A 20309-nucleotide genomic window follows, 5' to 3' on the forward strand; every position below is an offset into this window, starting at 1 on the left:
CAGTTTTCTTTGAATCTTGGCCCAAAGGTGTTCTATTAGACTTAAATCCGGACTGAGTGCAGGCTATTGTAAAGTGTGGATACAATGTTGTCTTAGGAAGTCCAATGTTGCTCTGGCAGTGTGGGCACGTGCGTTGTCTTGCTGGAAGATGTGATTTCTGTAACGTCCAAAATGTGGTACATGGCTTGGTGGAAATAGGGAGCAGCTGTCACGTCATTTCCTCATCCTGGACCAAGATTCTGGAACACCACGGTGTCAACTAACTGGTCCAGACCGATTGCACCCCACACCATGATGCTTGGACCACCCCACGTGTCTCTTTCAACAAAACACTCATTGGAAAACAGTTCCCCACACCTTCACCATACTCTCACTCTGCCATCGACTGTCGAAATACAATATCGGCTTTCATGAGATAAAAGCAAAGTTCTCCATTGTTGATAACGCCAATGTTGATAGGTAGTTGCCCATTTTTAGTCGGTTTTGGCGGTGATGAGCGGTGAGGACAGGACTGCTGGTCTGTCACAGCAGAGGTTACTTCCGCGTAAATTAAACTTCGACGCACTGAATCGGCACTGATGGGTCTGTTGTTAGTCCCAGTGGTGTGCCGTGCTGTTTCCTTCGCTCTGGGGAAGCGATCATGCAGATGGTTGCGCACAATCTGTCGGTCTTGACGTTGTGATGTTACTGAAGGTCGCCCACTGCGCGGACGTCTTGGATGCTGTTAGTGACCTGATACCACTCCTGCAGTCAGTAGATTGCCCTAACATGAACATTAAAATGATTGTGCAGTCTGGGCAACTTGCAGTCGTCCCCAGACGTGGTTCCTCTGATCTCTCGTAAGTCGTGGCATGGTGATTGTGTCAAAACGAAAATGATTACAAGCGAGTTTGGGACTCGCTTTCATTGGTAGGGTGTCACAGCATGCATGTGCATATTTTATTTTCACGAATGTGATGCGGAACCTTTTGCCACGTCTGCCTTTTTCGGTGCGTTTGGTCCATATGTCTTTTTCATCAGAAACACACTGATGCTGGTAATAACTGTCAATTTCGATTGAAAAACATGTTAGCAAAAGGGTACAATCACAATAAAAACACCACCTGTAAGAACAAAATTTTGCATTTGATTTGGAAGGCGACGTTTCTTTTGGGGTTCTGTATATATTATACATTCGAAATCACCAAATCGAAAGTTAGTCATTTGTCCACACCAAACCCTCACTATAATTTCAGACATTGGTATGAAGAAAAGGAAATGTTGTTTCACAAACGATCATGTAAATCTTGGTGTGTTATTGACTGTTGTAACAATGGTGTAAGCACAATAACCAGAACAGCTAAAATGTATTGCGGGCACAGGGAGAGTCTCAAAACTTCTGGTCTGAAATATTGTCATTGTCAATGTCATTGTCAACTGAAACAATTCGACTGACCGTCGCATGATGTAATCCGTCTTTTCACCAATAAGAAGCTTCGATTTTGGTCTCAACTGTGTCAGTATTGTGGTTTTATGAATTTTGTCCACTGTAATCATTCAGCGAACGGGCAACACTTGTCAACACTGGCGAGTAAGATAAGACATCTGACATAGATAAGAAACTGGTCCGTCAGTTTCAACATGGCGGTTCTCTTTTTTCTGATGTTTCTCTCCCTGCTGAAGGCGACTCACTCCGACTGTGTGGAGGAGGCGGGGGATTTTATCTTCAGCTTTAACTCCTGGGATGATGTTGGAACTCTGGACCATTTCTGGAGAAGTACGGGCTTGTGGTGAGTCAGATGTCCATTCAGTGTTGAATTGCAATATCCAGTGCTTGTGAACAGGGTATGATAACGATAAAGCTATGACGTGCCGTTGTGAATGGTTAAAAAAACGAATGATCATTGTGTGTTAATGTGACGTCACTGAATATGTGTTTGAGTCGTCAGTGCTCATCACATCGGCCACTGGTTTGCGGTAGCTAAAGATCGCCGTTGGGATCGGCAACAAACGACCTAGTAACGAGCGGACGGTGGTCAATCAGATTGTGCAAAAATGCCCTTCATTTGTGAACGTCTTTCGAGTTCTGTTACAAATCTTGGTAGATCATCAAACATTTCTCTAGTCGCATGTAATGACTGGACCAATGATTCAACAATACATCGATTAATCACTAAAGTACATGTACGTGTGTACACATTCAGTATCTTATTGTTTCACGACTCATTGACCCATTTTGACCGCCTTCGTGACCTTCAATGATAAAGGACAATGGTTAAACCATAGTCTTATTGAGTAAAACAGTTATGTTATAAGTGCGAAGTGCGAAAGAATATACTCGCGGAATAATCTAGATCAGAAATAATCTAGACAGGCGCCAGCAACAATTCCCAATTTGGAATATAAACAACTCCAATTCATGTAGTGTCGTAGCCTTATGGTTGAAGCGTTCGCTCGTCACGGGATTCGATTTCCCCACATGGATACAATTTGTGAAGCCCATTTTTGTGTCCCCCGCCGTGATATTACTGGAATATTGCTAAAAGCAGTGTGAAAATAAACTCACTCACTTATTGAAATGACAGCCCCCCAGATCCACACGACAAGGCAGCTGACTTCTTGCTGAGTCCAGACATGCGACAGAACCTGGCCTTCATAGGAGCCCTGCCACACCGGGCTATAGAGCAGGTCAGGATCCACTGGCTGCTGGAGCTCATCACGGTACAGAGGTGAGTGGAACAACCATCTGATCACCGATATCTTCCGAGCTCTACTTGATACAAAACATTAATAAGATCAGGATTTTACGCGACGCAGAAAGGGCGTCTAATACGCACAAATGTATAAAATGGACCCAGAAAATTACATATATTGTGTCCCCTGGAACGCACAATATCGCTGACTGTTCAAAATTCGTGACAGGAAATATAAAGTTCTTGTAAAAAAAGTAATAATTATATTTTACAGTACAGATCTAGGCTACTACATCATTTCATCACTTCATAGGACCCTCGTATTTCACGTACAGACTCTTGAAATTAGTAAGCAGAAATTGGTTGTTGGTCAGGGTAAACCATGAAAAGATTATTTTGTTTTTCAACAGAACTTCTTTTCACGTTAATATACATTTTCCGAAAGATGTTGGAGGGATATTACATCAGTCTTTATCTTTGCTGTCCAAAAGATTTGTTCAGATGTTATGCGTCATCGTTCGAGCTGAAACAAGTTCCAGAACCAGGTTAAAAGAATAACGCGGGTGCTGAAGTTCAAGGTCTCGTAGTCTGTAGAAATGGCGGTGGCTGATTTAGGCACCCATTTTCTCAGCTTCTTTAGTTCTTCAACCTGGCTTTGTGCCCATGATATTCCATGATCATAGTTTTCTGACAGAGACGCAAACTATACACATCGAACTGCGGTGCCTTACATCACTGTGTATACCTGTGATTATCCAGGTTGGAATTGGTCTTTAGCAACCCTTGCTTGTCGTAAGCGGCGACTAACGGGATCGGGTGGTTATTATTGAGTGCGGCGATAAAAAACAAACATACATGCATCAATTTGTCAATGATGCCCTGGTTACGATTTGGTAAACCAACGAACAATGGAACCATTGTGCCCGGGTTAACACGAATCATTACGACTTTGTAAAACCCATGAACAATGGTACAACTGTGACAAACTTAGAAACAAGGCGAATTGTTCTTCGGAATAGCGATCATGCTTCTGGCTCACGTAACTGACGCAAACGTTTAGTTGTCACTCTTTCCCGTACATATCCCTCAAAAACACATTATCAGAAAAAGAATCAATGTCCAATAGCACAAATGCTGTAACAAATAAATTAATAGATTGTGATGGTACTATGGAACAGCTGATTCAACTGATTCATTGAAGCTTAGAACAAAACTGAACTCGTGGTTTCGAGGCAATATCGTCAATGCGTTGAATTGTGACTCCCTTCCTAACCGACCAGTGTTGCAGCCGAGGGTCCAGCGTACAACTTTAGCAACCTGGACACCATGGTGGAACTGCTCCACGAGAACGGTCTGAAGCCTGGGTTTGAGATCATGGGCAACCCTTCCTCCTTCTTCACCGACTTCGAGAACAAGACGCAGGTGTATTGGTGGCGAGACCTCGTCCAACAGACAGCAACCAGATACATAGGTGTGTGTGGTCTCGTGGAGAATAGGTGTAGCTGGGCGTGAAGCCATCCCATTACTGACATCCTTACCTTGTCAGCATCCGGACGGGGTTAACCTCTTTTGTCATGTGGACAAGTCGTCCGACGTCCGATTAGAAGGTCCGTTGTTCGATCCCGGAACGGGACTAGAAAATGATATGGCCGCTATATAATAAATAAAGTAAAACACCGACAAAAATTGTCGTAAACATAAGATGAGTCACATTTTTATCGTAAAGGATTGTCGTACATTTATAACATATCATATATTTGGGATTATAAACATATAACATTAGGTATTAAACAACGTACACTATCGATAAAAAATATGGTAAGATTACAGAATACCGGATACCTTCCGCCATCTTTGAAAGCACGCGAGTTTAAACTTTGTTTGTTTTTTAAGGGTTAGGTCGTAAGGGTTAGGGTAAGGTTTAGGGTTAGGGTGACGTCACACTAAACAATATGGCTGGTAGGTATCCGGTATTCTGTAAGTGTACCAAAAATATCACCGTGAAATTAAACTTTGTTTGTTTTAATCGTATTCAATAGTCGTAAATAGACATGAAAATCAAAACTGGTCATGGTTTGGCGGCCTTAAAAATGAGTAAAACAAGTAGTTACAGTCTCAAGTACATGTGTGGCGATTAAGTTCCAATCATATAAATTTGTCTTCGAAATGCAGTAATTATTTCTTGCTCCTTGATACAGTGATACACTCGTAACTGTTGTTTGAATATATCTACAGGTATATATGGATTGGAGTATGTGAAAACTTGGAACTTTGAGTCGTGGAACGAACCGGATTGTGGAGTGTTTTATGAGCTGATGACAAAACAAGGTATGTGTGCGTGCGCGTGAGAGAGAGAGAGTGAGAAAGAAAGAGACAGACAGAGACAGAAAGATTATTATATGCTACCTTCCCTCTGCAAATAAAAGAAACACAAAGGAAGAGAAAATTGTTATATCTGAGGGAATTTTTCTGATATTCATACAAAATGAATACCAAATATATAAAGTTCCCATGCATCAACAGGCATGCAGCGAGACTGATTTGTGCGGGTAGAATCAGTCTTCTTCCGACACGAGCAAACGCATTAACCACAGGGCTAACACCCCCAACCCCCGTTGAATAAAGAACGCTATAACATGTTAACATGAACATATTATACGGACTACTTCGGGGAGCAAGTTATTTGTCGACTTACAGTGTTCGTGTGTTTAAATAATTGCATTTTACTTTTTCTTTAAAGGTGAAATTATGGGATGTAATGCTATTATTTTTAAGGTTACTTGAACTACTATGACGCATGCTCAGAAGGACTGAAAGCTGCCAGCCAATCGTTGATCTTCGGTGGCCCTGGAGGCGGATGTGACGACAACAACGAGACCGACACCTATGATGATGCGTTGTTTAAACACGTCACTTCCGGTATAAACTACTTCACAGGAGAGACAGGGATAAGACTTGACTACATCTCGATGCACAGAAAGGTATATTGTTAGTGGTCAGAATTTCTTTTACGTCGTTTAAGGATCTGCCGAACCTTACGAATGTAAAACGTGAAATGGCGACACAGACTGGAAGGCAAACTGAAGAGAAGATTCCCTATCTTGCTGATATTTCCGTCTGATAACACCAGCTGGTCTAGCGCGTTAGTTTATACCTCTACGGTAACGCCTTCCCTTACACTAGCTTCTCTAGTGCGTTAGTTTATTCCTCTAATGGTAACGCCTTTCCACTACACCAGCTGCTCTAGTGCCTCAGTTTATTCCTCTAACGGTAACGCCTTTCCACTACACCAGCTGGTCTAGTGCGTCAGTTTATTCCTCTAACGGTAACGCATTCCACTACACCATCGGGTCTAGTGCGTTAGTTTATTCCTCTAACGGTAACGGTTTTCCCTACACTAGCTTGTCTAGTGCGTTATTATATTCTTCTAACGGTAACTCCTTCCCTTACACCACCTTGTCTAGTGCGTCAGTTTATTCCTCCAACGGTAACGCCTTCCCTTACACTAGCTTCTCTAGTGCGTTAGTTTATTCCTCTAATGGTAACGCCTTTCCACTACACCAGCGCCTTCCCTTACACTAGCTTCTCTAGTGCGTTAGTTTATTCCTCTAATGGTAACGCCTTTCCACTACACCAGCTGCTCTAGTGCCTCAGTTTATTCCTCTAACGGTAACGCCTTTCCACTACACCAGCTGGTCTAGTGCCTCAGTTTATTCCTCTAACGGTAACGCATTCCACTACACCAGCGGGTCTAGTGCGTTAGTTTATTCCTCTAACGGTAACGGCTTTCCCTACACTAGCTTGTCATAGTGCGTTATTATATTCTTCTTAACGGACCATAGTGCGTTATTTTATTCTTCTAACGGTAACGGCTTCCCTCATACCTACAGGGACGCTATGTGGCGGAGAACATCGTGAATGCGGAGCTGGACATACACTCCTACCTCCGACAGAAGTACCCCAGTCTGGTGAACACACCTTTCTACAACGAGTAAGTAAACAGCTAGTAGTGTGTGTATGAACTTCTTCGTCTGACACATCCAGCAAATACAGATCTCATTCACATAGGCGGATCCAGAGGGGGCTTGCAGGGTTTCAGATTCCGGTATAGATATCACATCAATGGCAGAATTCAAACGAAATTATCATTATATCTTATATGGACTATCGCAGACACAAACTATTTCAATGCATTTTAAAGTCTCCAAACGACCAGTGATCATGCTATCAGGATAAGGCTTGTCTGTTTCCAGTGAGTCCGACCCACTCGGAGGTTGGAACAAAGACCAGAAGTGGAGGGCGAATTCCGGATATGCCGCCATTGCTGCAAAGGTAAAGCATGAATTTTTCCGAATATGGAATGTCCAAAGTTGAAAAATTCGCTAAAAATACCTTAGAGTGAGTGAGTAGCTTTAGGTTTACACCGCTTTTAACAATATTCCAGCAATATCACGGGGGACACCAGAAATGGGCTTCACACATTGTACCCATGTGGGGAATCGAACCCGGGTCGTCGGCGTGACAAGCGAACGCTTTAACCACTAGGCTGCCCCACAGCCCCCAATACCTTAGAAAAAATGTAAGGGAATGCACAGTAAATGCTTATTTAGATTTACTGTTATTGTGTACTGTAATATAATACTGAGGATTAATGGTAGATATGTGACGGACATGCGCTTGAAGTGGCTTAATCTAATCTTAACATTAATTGAGGTGTACCCTAATAGCATTGAGAATTATGCCACCTTCTGAAATGGCATAGTGCGGAACACGACAAATTAGCTTGACACACAAAACTTTGACCATGTTGGGAAACTCTTTTGCCCGTATGCTACCCTGGCGTAACGACCAAACGCTTTATCCCGTATGCTACCCTGGCGTAACGACCAAACGCTTTATCTCGTATGCTACCCTGGTGTAACGACCAAGCGCTTTATTCCGTATGCTACCCTGGCGTAACGACCAAACGCTTTATCCCGTATGCTACCCTGGTGTAACGACAAACGCTTTATCCCGTATGCTACCCTCGTGTAACGACCAAACGCTTTATCCCGTATGCTACCCTGGCGTAACGGACAAACGCTTTATCCCTTATACTACCCTGGCGTAACGACCAAACTCTATATCCCGTATGCTACCCTGATGTAACGACCAAACGCTTTATCCCGTATGCTACCCCGGTGTAACGACCAAACGCTTTATCCCGTATGCTACCCTGGCGTAACGACAAACGCTTTATCCCGTATGCTACCCTGGTGTAACGACCAAATGCTTTATCCCGTATGCTACCCTGGCGTAACGGACAAACGCTTTGTCCCTTATACTACCCTGGCGTAACGACCAAACTCTTTATCCCGTATGCTACCCTGGTGTAACGACCAAACGCTTTATCCCGTATGCTACCCTGGCGTAACGACCAACCTCTTTATCCCGTATGCTACCCTGGCGTAACGGACAAACGCTTTATCCCGTATGCTACCCTGGTGTAACGACCAAAATCTTTATCCCGTATGCTACCCTGGCGTAACGACCAAACTCTTTATCCCGTTTGCTACCCTGGTGTAACGACCAAACGCTTTATCCCGTATGCTACCCTCGGTGTAACGACCAAACGCTTTATCCCGTATGCGACACTGTTTGGTCCGACTTGGCGTTTTTCAGATAATTGGGCAGCACGAGAACCTCTTCAGAGCAAATGCTAGCTCTGATTTGAAGTATACACTCCTTAGCAACGACAACGGCTTCCTTAGTTACTACCCACACCAGTTTACCCAGCGCACCCTGTTGGCGAGATTTCAAATGAATAACACAAAAACACCTTACGTGACGTTTATACCAAAACCTATCTACGCAACAATGGCAGCCATGTCCTTCCTGGGAGACAAGCTGGTTCATCTTGAAGCAAAGAGTAAGTTGCCATAGTGAGTGAATGACAATGGTTTTACGCCGTTTTTATCAATATTCCAGCAAAATCATAGCTTGGGATACCGATGTGGAGAATCTAGCCTGTGTCTTTGGTGTGACGAGGTAAAGCTTTAACCATTAGACTTTCCCAATATCACTTAATCGTTTGCCCCTTGTGAATAGTGAATGAGTTTGGTTTTACGCCGCTTTTAGCAATATTCCAGCAAAATCATAGCTGGGGACACCAAACTTTTAGCTTCACACATTCTAACCATGTGGAAAGTCGAGCCCGGGTCTTTGGTGTGACGAGGTAAAGCCTTAACCATTAGACTTTCCCAATATCACTAAATCGTTTGCCCCTTGTGAATAGTGAATGAGTTTGGTTTTACGCCGCTTTTAGCAATATTCCAGCAACATCAAGGCGGGGGACACCAGAAATGGGCTTCACACATTGTACCCATGTGGTTAATTGAACCGGGTCTGCGGCGTGACGAGCGCACGCTTTAAACATTATGTTATCTACATAATATTTTTAAAGGTGGATCCCTTGTGAAAACAACTTGAATATTGTGACTTGACCGTAAAAACCCAATATTACATCCTAGCTATGTCCGGTGGTCCTGTCTCCAACATGAGTCACTATGGCGGTTTTGCGACGCTGCACGAGCCAGAAGATGATAAGTCCTCTGATTGGTGAGTCTTCAGATAACGGGTGCGTCCGTTCTGGTGTCACGTCACGCGGAAAATAACATAGGACTTTGTAATCCTTCACAATCCCTTCTGTCCCCAGCCGGATTGATAAACAAACCACACTGTTCCATTTACTTGATTAAGTTGTCGTTGTCTGCTGTAGACAACTCCCACATAATCTATGGAGGAATCTCCCGTATCCGGTGCGTTGTCAGCAACGTGAATTACGGATATTGAACAGGTATTGTCGATGATAATAGACACTTGATTTAGTTTTTGTGAACTTCATCACATTAACACGTGTGTTCTCTTGGAGTGGAACAACGTAAACGGTCTGTGGAGCACTGCTTGCGTGCACACTGTGGCTTAGAATTACATGACGTGATCCATAATTGAGAATTAATAAGACTTGATGAACTAGTTTTGTATTTTCTGACGTGATGTACTATTAAGCTATTGTGTGACGTGATGTACTTTTGTAGCATTTTCTGACGTGATGTATTTTTGTGTTATTCTCTGACGTGATGTACTATTGTATTTCTCTGTGTAGGGTGACGTACCAATGTGGTTTAGACCGGTTCGCGGATTTTCCGGATATTTATGTCTCTTCTTTCCGTTCCAAAGTTCGGCCAGAAACGCACGCTAATAGTATATTGTGTGACTTGGCGTACAATAATTGTACTATTATATGACGTCTGCAGTTCTACAAGGAGTTGTAACAGAAAATATCGGTGTTTTCCAGGCCATCGATCACCTGATTGTCTGTCACACAGACCCTGATACAAATAATCTCATGCAAGTATAGAATATGCAAGTCTTTATTAACGCAGTATTCGGCTGAAAATGAAGAAAGTACCTCTGCTCCTTGTGAATGTGAATGTGAATTCGAACATTTTTTCTGTAAAAAATGTTCATGCGGGCATGGTGGGCGAGCTGTCCAAGGCGACAGGGTTCTGATCCAGCGAGCTTGATCGGGATCGAGCCCACCTGTGACCGGGTGTAAAAACCGTGCAGTCAACTTTGTGTGCGGACTCTTTCAGTGTTGTCACAACCCCTAGAGCACAGTACACAACCCTGTGCGGTGTCCTGCCAAAACTTCTGCATACCAAAACTTCTACACACTAAAACAACAAAATACATGGTCCAGTACACAGCTAATCCTCTGCCCCTTACCTCAAGTCACTGGATGGACTAGAACCTCCTGTGCACTTAGAAGAACCCATGAATCCGTTGGTATATGACCAGATGGTGGCCACATGAATCCACATGAACACGTGCAAACACCTAGTTGCAGGTACACCAGCGTGCAGTAAAACTGGACAAAGTACTGTGACTATGTGTCCCAGTCCACCCAGCTGTAAATGGGTACCTCGTTAGGATGAGAAAGCCGCAATAACTCGGTATGCCTAGTGGCTGCAAGAGTTGGATGATCCCCGGGGAGTTGAGATTGATAATACGATGTGCCGTTGAGATTGACATTCAATGATCGAGGGAAAAAATACCAGCGCCTTGAGCATGTACTGGTTGCATGGATATGTGCGCTATACATATATAAATAATATATCCTCCAATGTCTTAGATTAGATGTTAGTCGAGGCAGGGAAGGGGTACAAGTTTGCCGATAAATGCGAATGGCGAATGCTAACAGTGAGACTTGACTTGCTTACCGTTTCCTGAACGCCTGGTCCATGAAGATATTTTATATAGCTATGGTCCCTTGACACCAAAAGAAATTTGTTTCAGAGAAGAGACATGAAGATGGCCAAGAATGATTTTGTAAATTCCCTTTTCTCTCTTTTGCACTGGCGTATAATGTTTTCCGTGATATAACTCATTTTATTACTTACGAAGGCGAAAATATCGGGGTTCATATTTTTCATACGTTGTCCAAGGGTAAAATATCACTTTGACGTGACGTCATGAACATTGCTATGACGTCACGTTTCTTCTGTGACGTTGCGTTCTACATGCGGCGACGGCGGGTAGCCATGCTTGAAAGTGGATTTGGGTTTATTTTCCTTAATTGATACTATGTCATGAGCATTCATACAATATCCTCTTCTTTTTTTATAGATCATTAAACCTACACATTCACTAATGAATTTACTACAAATCGTGATGTCTTACTAATCTGTTGTGTGACGTGATGTACTACTAATCTGTTGTGTGACGTGATGTACTACTAATCTGTTGTGTGACGTGATGTACTGTTGTCACTGTGTATCGTGATGTACTACTGTGCTGTTATGTGACGTGATGTACTGTTGTCACTGTGTATCGTGATGTACTACTAATCTGTTGTGCGACTTGATGTACTACTGTGCTGTTGTGTGACGTGATGTACTGTTGTCATTGTGTGACGTGATGTACTACTAATCTGTTGTGTGACGTGATGTACTACTGTGCTGTTGTGTGACGTGATGTACTGTTGTCACTGTGTATCGTGATGTACTACTGTGCTGTTATGTGACATGATATATAGTGTTGCCATTGTGTGACGTGATGTACTACTGTGCTGCTGTGTGACGTGATGTACTACTGTGCTGCTGTGTGACGTGATGTACTACTGTGCTGCTGTGTGACGTGATGTACTACTGTGCTGTTATGTGACGTGATGTACTACTGTGCTGTTGTGTAACGTGATGTACTACTGTGTGCTGTGTGACGTGTATACTGTGCTGTTATGTGCTGTCACTGTGTACGTGATGTACTACTGTGCTGTTGTGTGACGTGATGTACTACTGTGCCGCTGTGTATCGTGATGTACTACTGTGCTGCTGTGTGACGTGATGTACTGTTGTCACTGTGTATCGTGATGTACTACTGTGCTGTTGTGTGACGTGATGTACTACTGTGCTGCTGTGTCACTGTGACGTGATGATGTACTACTGTGCTGTTGTGTGACGTGTACTACTGTGCTGTGATGTGCTGTGTGACGTGATGTACTGTTGTCATTGTGACGTGATGTACTACTGTGCTGTTGTGTTGTGTGACGTGATGTACTGTTGTCACTGTGTGACGTGATGTACTACTGTGCTGCTGTGTGACGTGATGTACTGTTGTCATTGTGTGACGTGATGTACTACTGTGCTGTTGTGTGACGTGATGTACTGTTGTCACTGTGTATCGTGATGTACTACTGTGCTGTTGTGTGACGTGATGTACTGTTGTCACTGTGTATCGTGATGTACTACTGTGCTGTTATGTGACATGATATATAGTGTTGCCATTGTGTGACGTGATGTACTACTGTGCTGCTGTGTGACGTGATGTACTATTGTTCTATTGTGTAAAGTTACCTGGTGTTATTGCTTTTATGTTATTTTTCAGCTGGCAGTCGGCGTTCTTTGTCTACAACAGTTGTGATATCGGACATGGCGAAGACTGGGGTCTTCTGGATCTCACATGGAACATCAGACCGCCCCCTGACAATGAAGGTACAAGTGACAACTACACGGAACATTCGTGAGCTAGACTTGTACACAGGTGGTGGAGTTGTATAATATAGCTCAAATCTCTTCACGTAGAAAATGTAGATGGAGAAAAAGCAAGTTGACCTGGGTTTTTTTATGTTTTTATATCACATCGGGTCATAAATGTCCACAGTATCGAGGGAAATTGAGATATTTTATTATTTTACGTCGGAATGACAAATCAGGACGGGCGGGAGATATGAGTCAGAAATTAATATGGACAGATTTAATGAGGCTGAGCATGAAACCAAAACCTATTTGTAGATTTGCGGTTGATGATGTACGGGGTGAGCCCCCTAACGGTAGACCCCTACGGCGTCTGGACAGGGCTGTTCAACTCCACCGACTTCCCCACCCTCGATCAGTTCCGGCGGCTTCGACAAGAAGGGGTAAGAATACATCGCCACATAACACCACACCACACCACACCACACCACACACACACACACACACACACACCACACCACGCCACACCACAGACCACATCACACCACACACACACACCACGTCACAGACCACACCACAGACACACATCACACCACACACACCACACCACGCCTCACACACACCACCACCACACCACGCCACAGACCACACCGCGCCTCACACACACACAAAACCACAGACACACATCACACCACACCACACACACACAACACCACACCACACACAGACCACACGGCACCACACCACACATCACACCACACAAACCACACGCAGACCACACCGCACCACAGACACACATCACACCACACAAACCACACGACACACATCACACCTCACCACAGACGCACATCACACCAAACAGACCACACCACACCAGACCACACCACACACACACACCACAGATCACACCACACCACAGACACACATCACACCACACCACAGACCACACCACACACACACCACAGACACACCACACCACAGACACACACCACACCACACCACCGCCCCCTCACACACCACACCACAGACACACATCACACCACACACCACACCACAGACCACAGACACACATCACACACACACCACACCACACCACAGACACACATCACACCGCACCACACATCACACCACACAGACCACACCACACACCATCACACCACACACACACCATAGACCACACCACACAACATCACACCACACCACAGACCACAACACACCACACACACACACACCACACACACACCACACACCACAACACACCACACACACACCACACCACACACACACCACACCACAGACCACACCACACCACAGACCACTCCACAAACCACACCACACCACACCACACCACACCACACCACACCACACCACACCACACCACACCACACCACACCACACCACACCACACACCGTCGCCTGATAAAAATTCAGGTTAATTACTGAGATCGGCATTATTTTATTTTTTTACCATCTTGTGAAACGTTTCAACCACGGATGACGTGGATATTAAGATAGCAAGAGTTGCCTCCCTTTCTTATACACCCTCACAGCAAACCATTACCGATGAATCAAGACATGGTTGGGTTTATTATGTATTTTGTTGCATGCATTTATTTTTGTTTGTTTAAATGTCATGAAGATGATTTTTATTTTAGGTGCGGGAGGGGGGTCACCCGTTTTGTTCTGGGGAGGTCGGGGGTCATCAGTTTTGTACACATAAATATTACAACATTATAGGTTACAATTTATGGAAAGGGCCGGGGGAGTGGGTTGATTGATGCTGTACATGACATGCATGGGGGGAGGGAGGGGACTTACTTTGTATGTAAATTATAGAGAGGATCATTCACATTGTACATGCTTCTCCATAAATATCATCATTACCCCACCAAACGCTGATTTTCATCTGTTTCAATTGCGCGAAGACGTTCAATGCCCATACCTAGTTTAACAATAGTCTGGCTTGACACTCTAGGGTGTGTTACAGAATGAAATTATATGGTGTCGGTACAGGGTGATCGAGCTAGTGTCTACCATTGCAGAATGTGGTACCCATGAATGCCTACGTCCCCCGCAATGCGACCACCGTGCTGCTACCTCCGGGCTTCCAAATCCTCACCGACACAGTTGTGGTGCTGCACTTGTGTGGCAAGTCGAAGCACCCTCCCGAACAGGTCAGATCACAAACCACCAGAAATCATGTTCATCGAATGGTTGAGTGAATATAGTTTAACGCCGCCTTTAACAATATTCCAGCGGAGACGCCAGAAATGGGCTTCACATACTGTACCCATGTGGGGAATCGAACCCTGGTCTACGGCGTGACGAGCCAACGTTTTAACCACTGGGCTATCCCACCGCCCCTGAAATCACGTTCAACCAGCAGTGGTAGACTGAGGTAGCCACAGGTCAGTCTCCTGGTTGATGGGAATATATTTGTAGGAATGTAAAGATTTGATGTGCACCGAATGGGCGTCTTTTGCATTTATCAGTGTTTGATGATGTCATTGATAATAACAGATAAGAATATCTGTTATAAAACAAAACACAATTACTTTGATGTAAAGGTGGAACAGTGATTCGCAAGCACAGTAATAGGTATCCTGCGTGCCCAAGGGACGTAACTCAATATGTGCAGTGAGTTGCCGCGCCTGAAACCACTCTACCACCCGTGTCCCTCTATTCGCGAATTTACTCATGTATGTTGTGTGGGTACACGCACGACCAGTCTTGCAGAACAAAGTGTCTCCTAGTTGACCTTCAACCACATATATCCATAGTGATCAGTCAGTGTCTGTCTCTGGGTCCCCTAGGGCGCTAATATAGGCCAAGTATTGTCAAATTAATTCCTAAACGTATAAACACAAAGATTTTCCTTAACGCATGACCTTAACGATAAGTATAAAAATATCCCTAGCACGGTTAAGCTTCGACAGGCCTTACTCTCTTTATTAGAATAATTTATAACACTATACACTGGTGAGGTAATTTCAATTTTGAGTTTCGAAAAAATGGGGGTTGTTTTGTGTTTTTTCACTTCCTTAGCAAATGGCTTTCATAATAACGTGTTGAAGTTTGTCAAATCCTGTGTCAGAAACTGGCCACAGAGTTTCTGGACTTTGGGGGTTCCAGAATGAAATTGTGACGTGTTAATTTATTATTGTCTTAATTAATTGGAGTGAATGTTTCAAGGGTGTCATTTTTCTTCAGTCTATTTGTTCTGTTATTGAAGAAACTGCCAGACGTTATTTATGACGACTCATAATTCATACTTTACAGACCCGTGAAGATCCAGGGTAGAATAGGTCTTCAGCAACCCATGCTTGTCACAAAAGGCGACTATGCTTGTCGTAAGAGGCGACTAACGGGATCGGGTGGTCAGGCTCGCTGACTTGGTTGACACATGTCATCGGTTCCCAATTACGCAGATCGATGCTCATGCTGTTGATCACTGGATTGTCTGGTCCAGACTCGATTATTTACAGACCGCCGCCATATAGCTGGAATATTGCTGAGTGCGGCATAAAACTAAACTCACTCACTCACTCATACTTTACATACTTTGTTGTCTTAGGTGACTGGTGTCCGGTTTATTGAGATCACCGCTGGACAAGTACAGGTAGTTTGGTCAGACGAAGCCATAAAGACAAAGTAAGTCTCGAGGTGTGTGTGCGTGCGTGCATGCGTGTGTATGCATGTACAAGTGTCTGTTTGTTGCGTGTGTGATGGTCGTGTTGAATGTGTGGCGTGATGTGTGTGTGTCTGTATGTGTGAGTTGGAAGGGGGGGGGGATGTTGATGGTGTTAGACGTGGTACTGGGAGAATGGGTGGAAGGAAGTGTGATGTGGGTTGTTGTTGTTGTTGTTGTTGTTGTTGGTGGTGGTGGTGGTGGTAGTGTGTGTGTGTTAGGGGTGGGTGGGTAGAGTACGTATTGCGGTGATACAGCACCATGTAACCTCAGTTTTAAGCATACCTTAAGTTTTCGCAATAATCACAGGTTCGAATCCCAGAAAGCTATCATGTTTATAAACATCCAACCACACTCTTATGTTTATCAATTGCCGTCAACATCCACGAAAGTCCCATACATACGACATATAATTGTCATCCTTTAAACATCTGCCCTGAGCTGAATTCAAGTTCACAGTGGGATACAAAGCTGTGCACTACATCTGTTGTAGCAAGTCCAGGCTGTCACTGAACAAACCAGCAGATGTCGCTCGTGTCGGATGTTAAATCCAAACGATGATATGGACTGTTTACTCACGCAAGACATTCGACATAGACAGCCAGGCCACGTTAACTTAACCAAATTGTAGGCGAACAATTATATGCATGGGATTCAGTGAACAAGTAGTGAGTGTAGTTTTACGCCGCTGTTAGTGACATTACAGCAATGTAATGTAATTCTGGGGACACCAGAAAATAATAGATTTCTAACATTGTATCCATGGAGGGATTCGAACACGGGAAATCAACACGTTCACCACTGGGCTATGATTTATAAAAGTAGCATTTCTTATCGTTACACCATTCCGTCTCTGCAGCTGATGTCGATGTTTTTATTGTGATGAGACAGCATTGAGTTTCATTTAAAGTATTTCCTTTGTAGAACCTCGGAAGCAACTGGCAACGCTCGTGTATTGATGTTATTAGTTATGATAAAATAATATTAATGTACTGTTAGTATGATAAACAACATCTGCCACGAGTAAAAGAGAAGAGAGTCAGTGAGATAGGTTTACGCCGCTCCCAGCAATATTTCATTAATATCACAGCAGGGAACACAATAAATGGGCTTCACACATTGTACCCACGTGGGGAATCGAACCCGGAGTAATGAGCGAACGCTTTAAGCACTCGGCTACGCCCGCCGTCCAGATAATAGTGCATCCATCGTGCTTGATATTACACCATGTATTTTGTCATCATTCCATACAGGTGTATCGCTACGTATGAAGTGGAGTACTCAAAACAAGAGGCGGGTCCATTTGTGCGGGTCAATCAGGATGCCACCATAGTGACGACACTAGTTGTCTCCCCTGATCCTAAACCACGTGAGGATATGTAGCCGTAACATTCTTATTGTCCGTGTTATGCTTTGGTTTTTAAATGTAAACCAGGCGTCAGTATGTAAGACAATGAACTGGTATGTAACTGGTAATACAAATACCAGTAATTTTAAGCTGAAACACGTAATTATGTATAAGTTTTACACAGCTTTAGCAATATTCCAGCTTAGTCACATGGACGGACAACAGAAACGGGCTTCACACAGTGTGCCCATTAGGGAATAGATCCCGACCTTCGGTGAAACAAGTGAACGCTTCAACAATTGGCTGACCCACCACTTCAGTGACTGGAACTGAACATATATACATATATATTTTAACATAACTGACACTTTACTTTTTTATATATTTATTTATTTATTTATTTATTTATTTGTTTATTTATTTGTCTATTTATTATTTATTTATCTATCAATCATTCATTCTATTTATTTATTTATTTATTTATTTATTTATTTATTTATTTATTTATTTATTTATTTATTTATTTATTTATTTATTTATTTATTTATTTATTTATTTATTTATTTATTTATAATGTCACGACAAGATGCAACTGTGTTGACAAAATTTAGTCTCACGTATATTCATGTGTAACGAAATGATTACATTGCAGACGGTGACCCTGACGACGTTGTTCGTGGCTACTACCGCGTCAGAGCCGTCGACTACTTCAATCGTCCGGGTCCATATTCGAATATTGTAAATTATTAAAATGTATTATATATTTTGTTCAGTGGGCAGGTTGTGTTTTCATTGTACTTACATTTAGGTTACACTAGGTTACACACACACACACACGACTTGGGGATCGGATGGTCTGGCTCGGTTACTTGGTTGTTGGCGGGGATGGTAGCCCATAATGTCAATCACTAGATTGTCTGGTCCAGACTTGATTATCAACTGAACGGTGACGACGCTCCACGGGTTTCTACAGCCCACGGTGTAAATCAAGATGTTAATTCGCGTGGTACTGGGACATTGCTGAAATATTGTCAAAAGCGGCTTCAAATGCAATTTAAAGTTGTTTTTTTTTATTTAACGAGGCACTCGGCAATATTCCACCTACGTCTGGAGGAGAAATCCTGTGATCGATATACCAGGTGTCTGGTGATCTATTCCCACTCGGTGTGAGTGAGTGAGTTTAGTTTTACGTCACAGTCAGCAATATTCCAGCTATTAATCGAGTCTGGACCAGAGAATCCAGTGATCAACAGCATGCGCATCGATCTACGCAAATGGGATACGATGAGCAAGTCAATGGGCTTGATCCCCGATCCGGTTAGTCGCCTCTTATCAAGCATGGGTTGCTGAAGATCAATTCTAAACCCGATCTTCACGGGTATCCACTCGGAAACTCCATTGAGGTATGTTTAAAACCTAGACATTGACTTCATTTACATAGTTACACGGCTGTCCACATGATATCATATTTTTAGATGATTTCACGGACAGGTGTTTCGGTAATAAATATAGTTTCAATAGGTTTTCATATTAATATTTCCGCTTATTATTACCATGGTTTGCATGAACCACTTATGCAGGAAGAAAACGTGCTATTATTGCCGTTATATTTCACAGAGATAAGTGGAACAATATTGCTTCATAGCTTAAAAAATTATATTAATCATTAATGAAATATTAAATGTCACCTGACAATGTAAGTACGATGCGGCGTCGCTGTTGTACAACACCTGTTGAGTGAGTCATGGCATTAACATCGACAAATGTAATGCTTGTTTGTTAGGTCCTACGGTACATGTCCACATGCATTTCAGATACACCAGACATGTTTATCAGTGAACTTTCAAATTAAAGATTTGCAATTTTCCGACATAGTTTTCAAAGATTAGTAATCACTCGAATTTAGATATTTATGCATCTTCAAAGTCTACTTTCTCCATGTAACCGTATGTATCGAACGTACATCAAAGGATCTTGGGCGCATGTTAACATTGTTAAGAATAAATGAAATACAAATAATGAAAAATATTGGTAGAAGAGAGTATATTGTTAAAGATTTGAGAATTTGTTATTATAATGTCAGTGAAGATAAATTTCATTTTACTCTTAAATGCCCTATTTATTATGATTTGAAGTTGACATATTTTTCGTACATGCAGTTTAAGTGAGTGAGTATGGTTTTATGCCGCTTTTAAATAGCAATATTCCAGCAATATCACTGCGGAGCATACACCAGAAATGGGCTTAACACATACTACCCATATGGGGAATCGAACCCGTGTCTTCGGTGTGACGAGCGAACGCTTTAACCACTATATAGGCTACCCCACATGCAGTTTAAAACAATACTCTTAAATCATGTGTACACTCAATGCTGAAGACTCGACGACCTTAATTAAGTGTTGAAAATATGTCAACAAAACTTTATCTTTCGTTTCCTCATTGATGTGATACTATATCCCTCATTTGTACAGCTTTCTAACCACCACGTTGTATGTATTTATTGTTTGATATGAAAAGTGGCCTTTGTACAAAATTTACGTTTTCTTCTACAAAAGAAAAATACGAGACATTTTTCACGTGAGATA

The 20309-nt window shown here is 42.9% G+C and overlaps 1 protein-coding gene across 1 annotated transcript; it reads left to right on the plus strand.

Annotated features, from left to right (window-relative positions):
• The first annotated feature begins 1575 nt into the window (after positions 1-1575).
• On the plus strand, positions 1576-18493 carry LOC124259609 (alpha-L-iduronidase-like). Its single transcript, XM_046693772.1, has 15 exons — positions 1576-1769; positions 2565-2708; positions 3953-4143; positions 4908-5000; positions 5448-5653; positions 6563-6663; positions 6926-7004; positions 8334-8580; positions 9182-9269; positions 12597-12703; positions 13004-13128; positions 14728-14859; positions 16260-16336; positions 17627-17742; positions 18374-18493. Exons 1-15 carry the CDS (start codon positions 1621-1623, stop codon positions 18469-18471), a joined length of 1953 nt encoding a protein of 650 aa, XP_046549728.1. The 5' UTR covers positions 1576-1620; the 3' UTR covers positions 18472-18493.
• Positions 18494-20309: the final 1816 nt, after the last annotated feature.

The sequence above is a fragment of the Haliotis rubra genome, unplaced genomic scaffold, assembly GCF_003918875.1.
Source record: "Haliotis rubra isolate DU_JTF1 unplaced genomic scaffold, ASM391887v1 Scf73, whole genome shotgun sequence".
Lineage (NCBI taxonomy): Eukaryota > Metazoa > Mollusca > Gastropoda > Lepetellida > Haliotidae > Haliotis > Haliotis rubra.

Excerpts from the sequence above, each read along its gene's own strand:
- LOC124259609 (XM_046693772.1), top strand. The coding sequence starts at position 1,621 with ATGGCGGTTCTCTTTTTTCTGATGTTTCTCTCCCTGCTGAAGGCGACT. Across the intron at positions 1,770-2,564 it reads TGGAGAAGTACGGGCTTGTG|CCCCCCAGATCCACACGACA; the intron begins GTGAGTCAGATG and ends TTGAAATGACAG. Across the intron at positions 13,129-14,727 it reads GGCGGCTTCGACAAGAAGGG|AATGTGGTACCCATGAATGC; the intron begins GTAAGAATACAT and ends CTACCATTGCAG.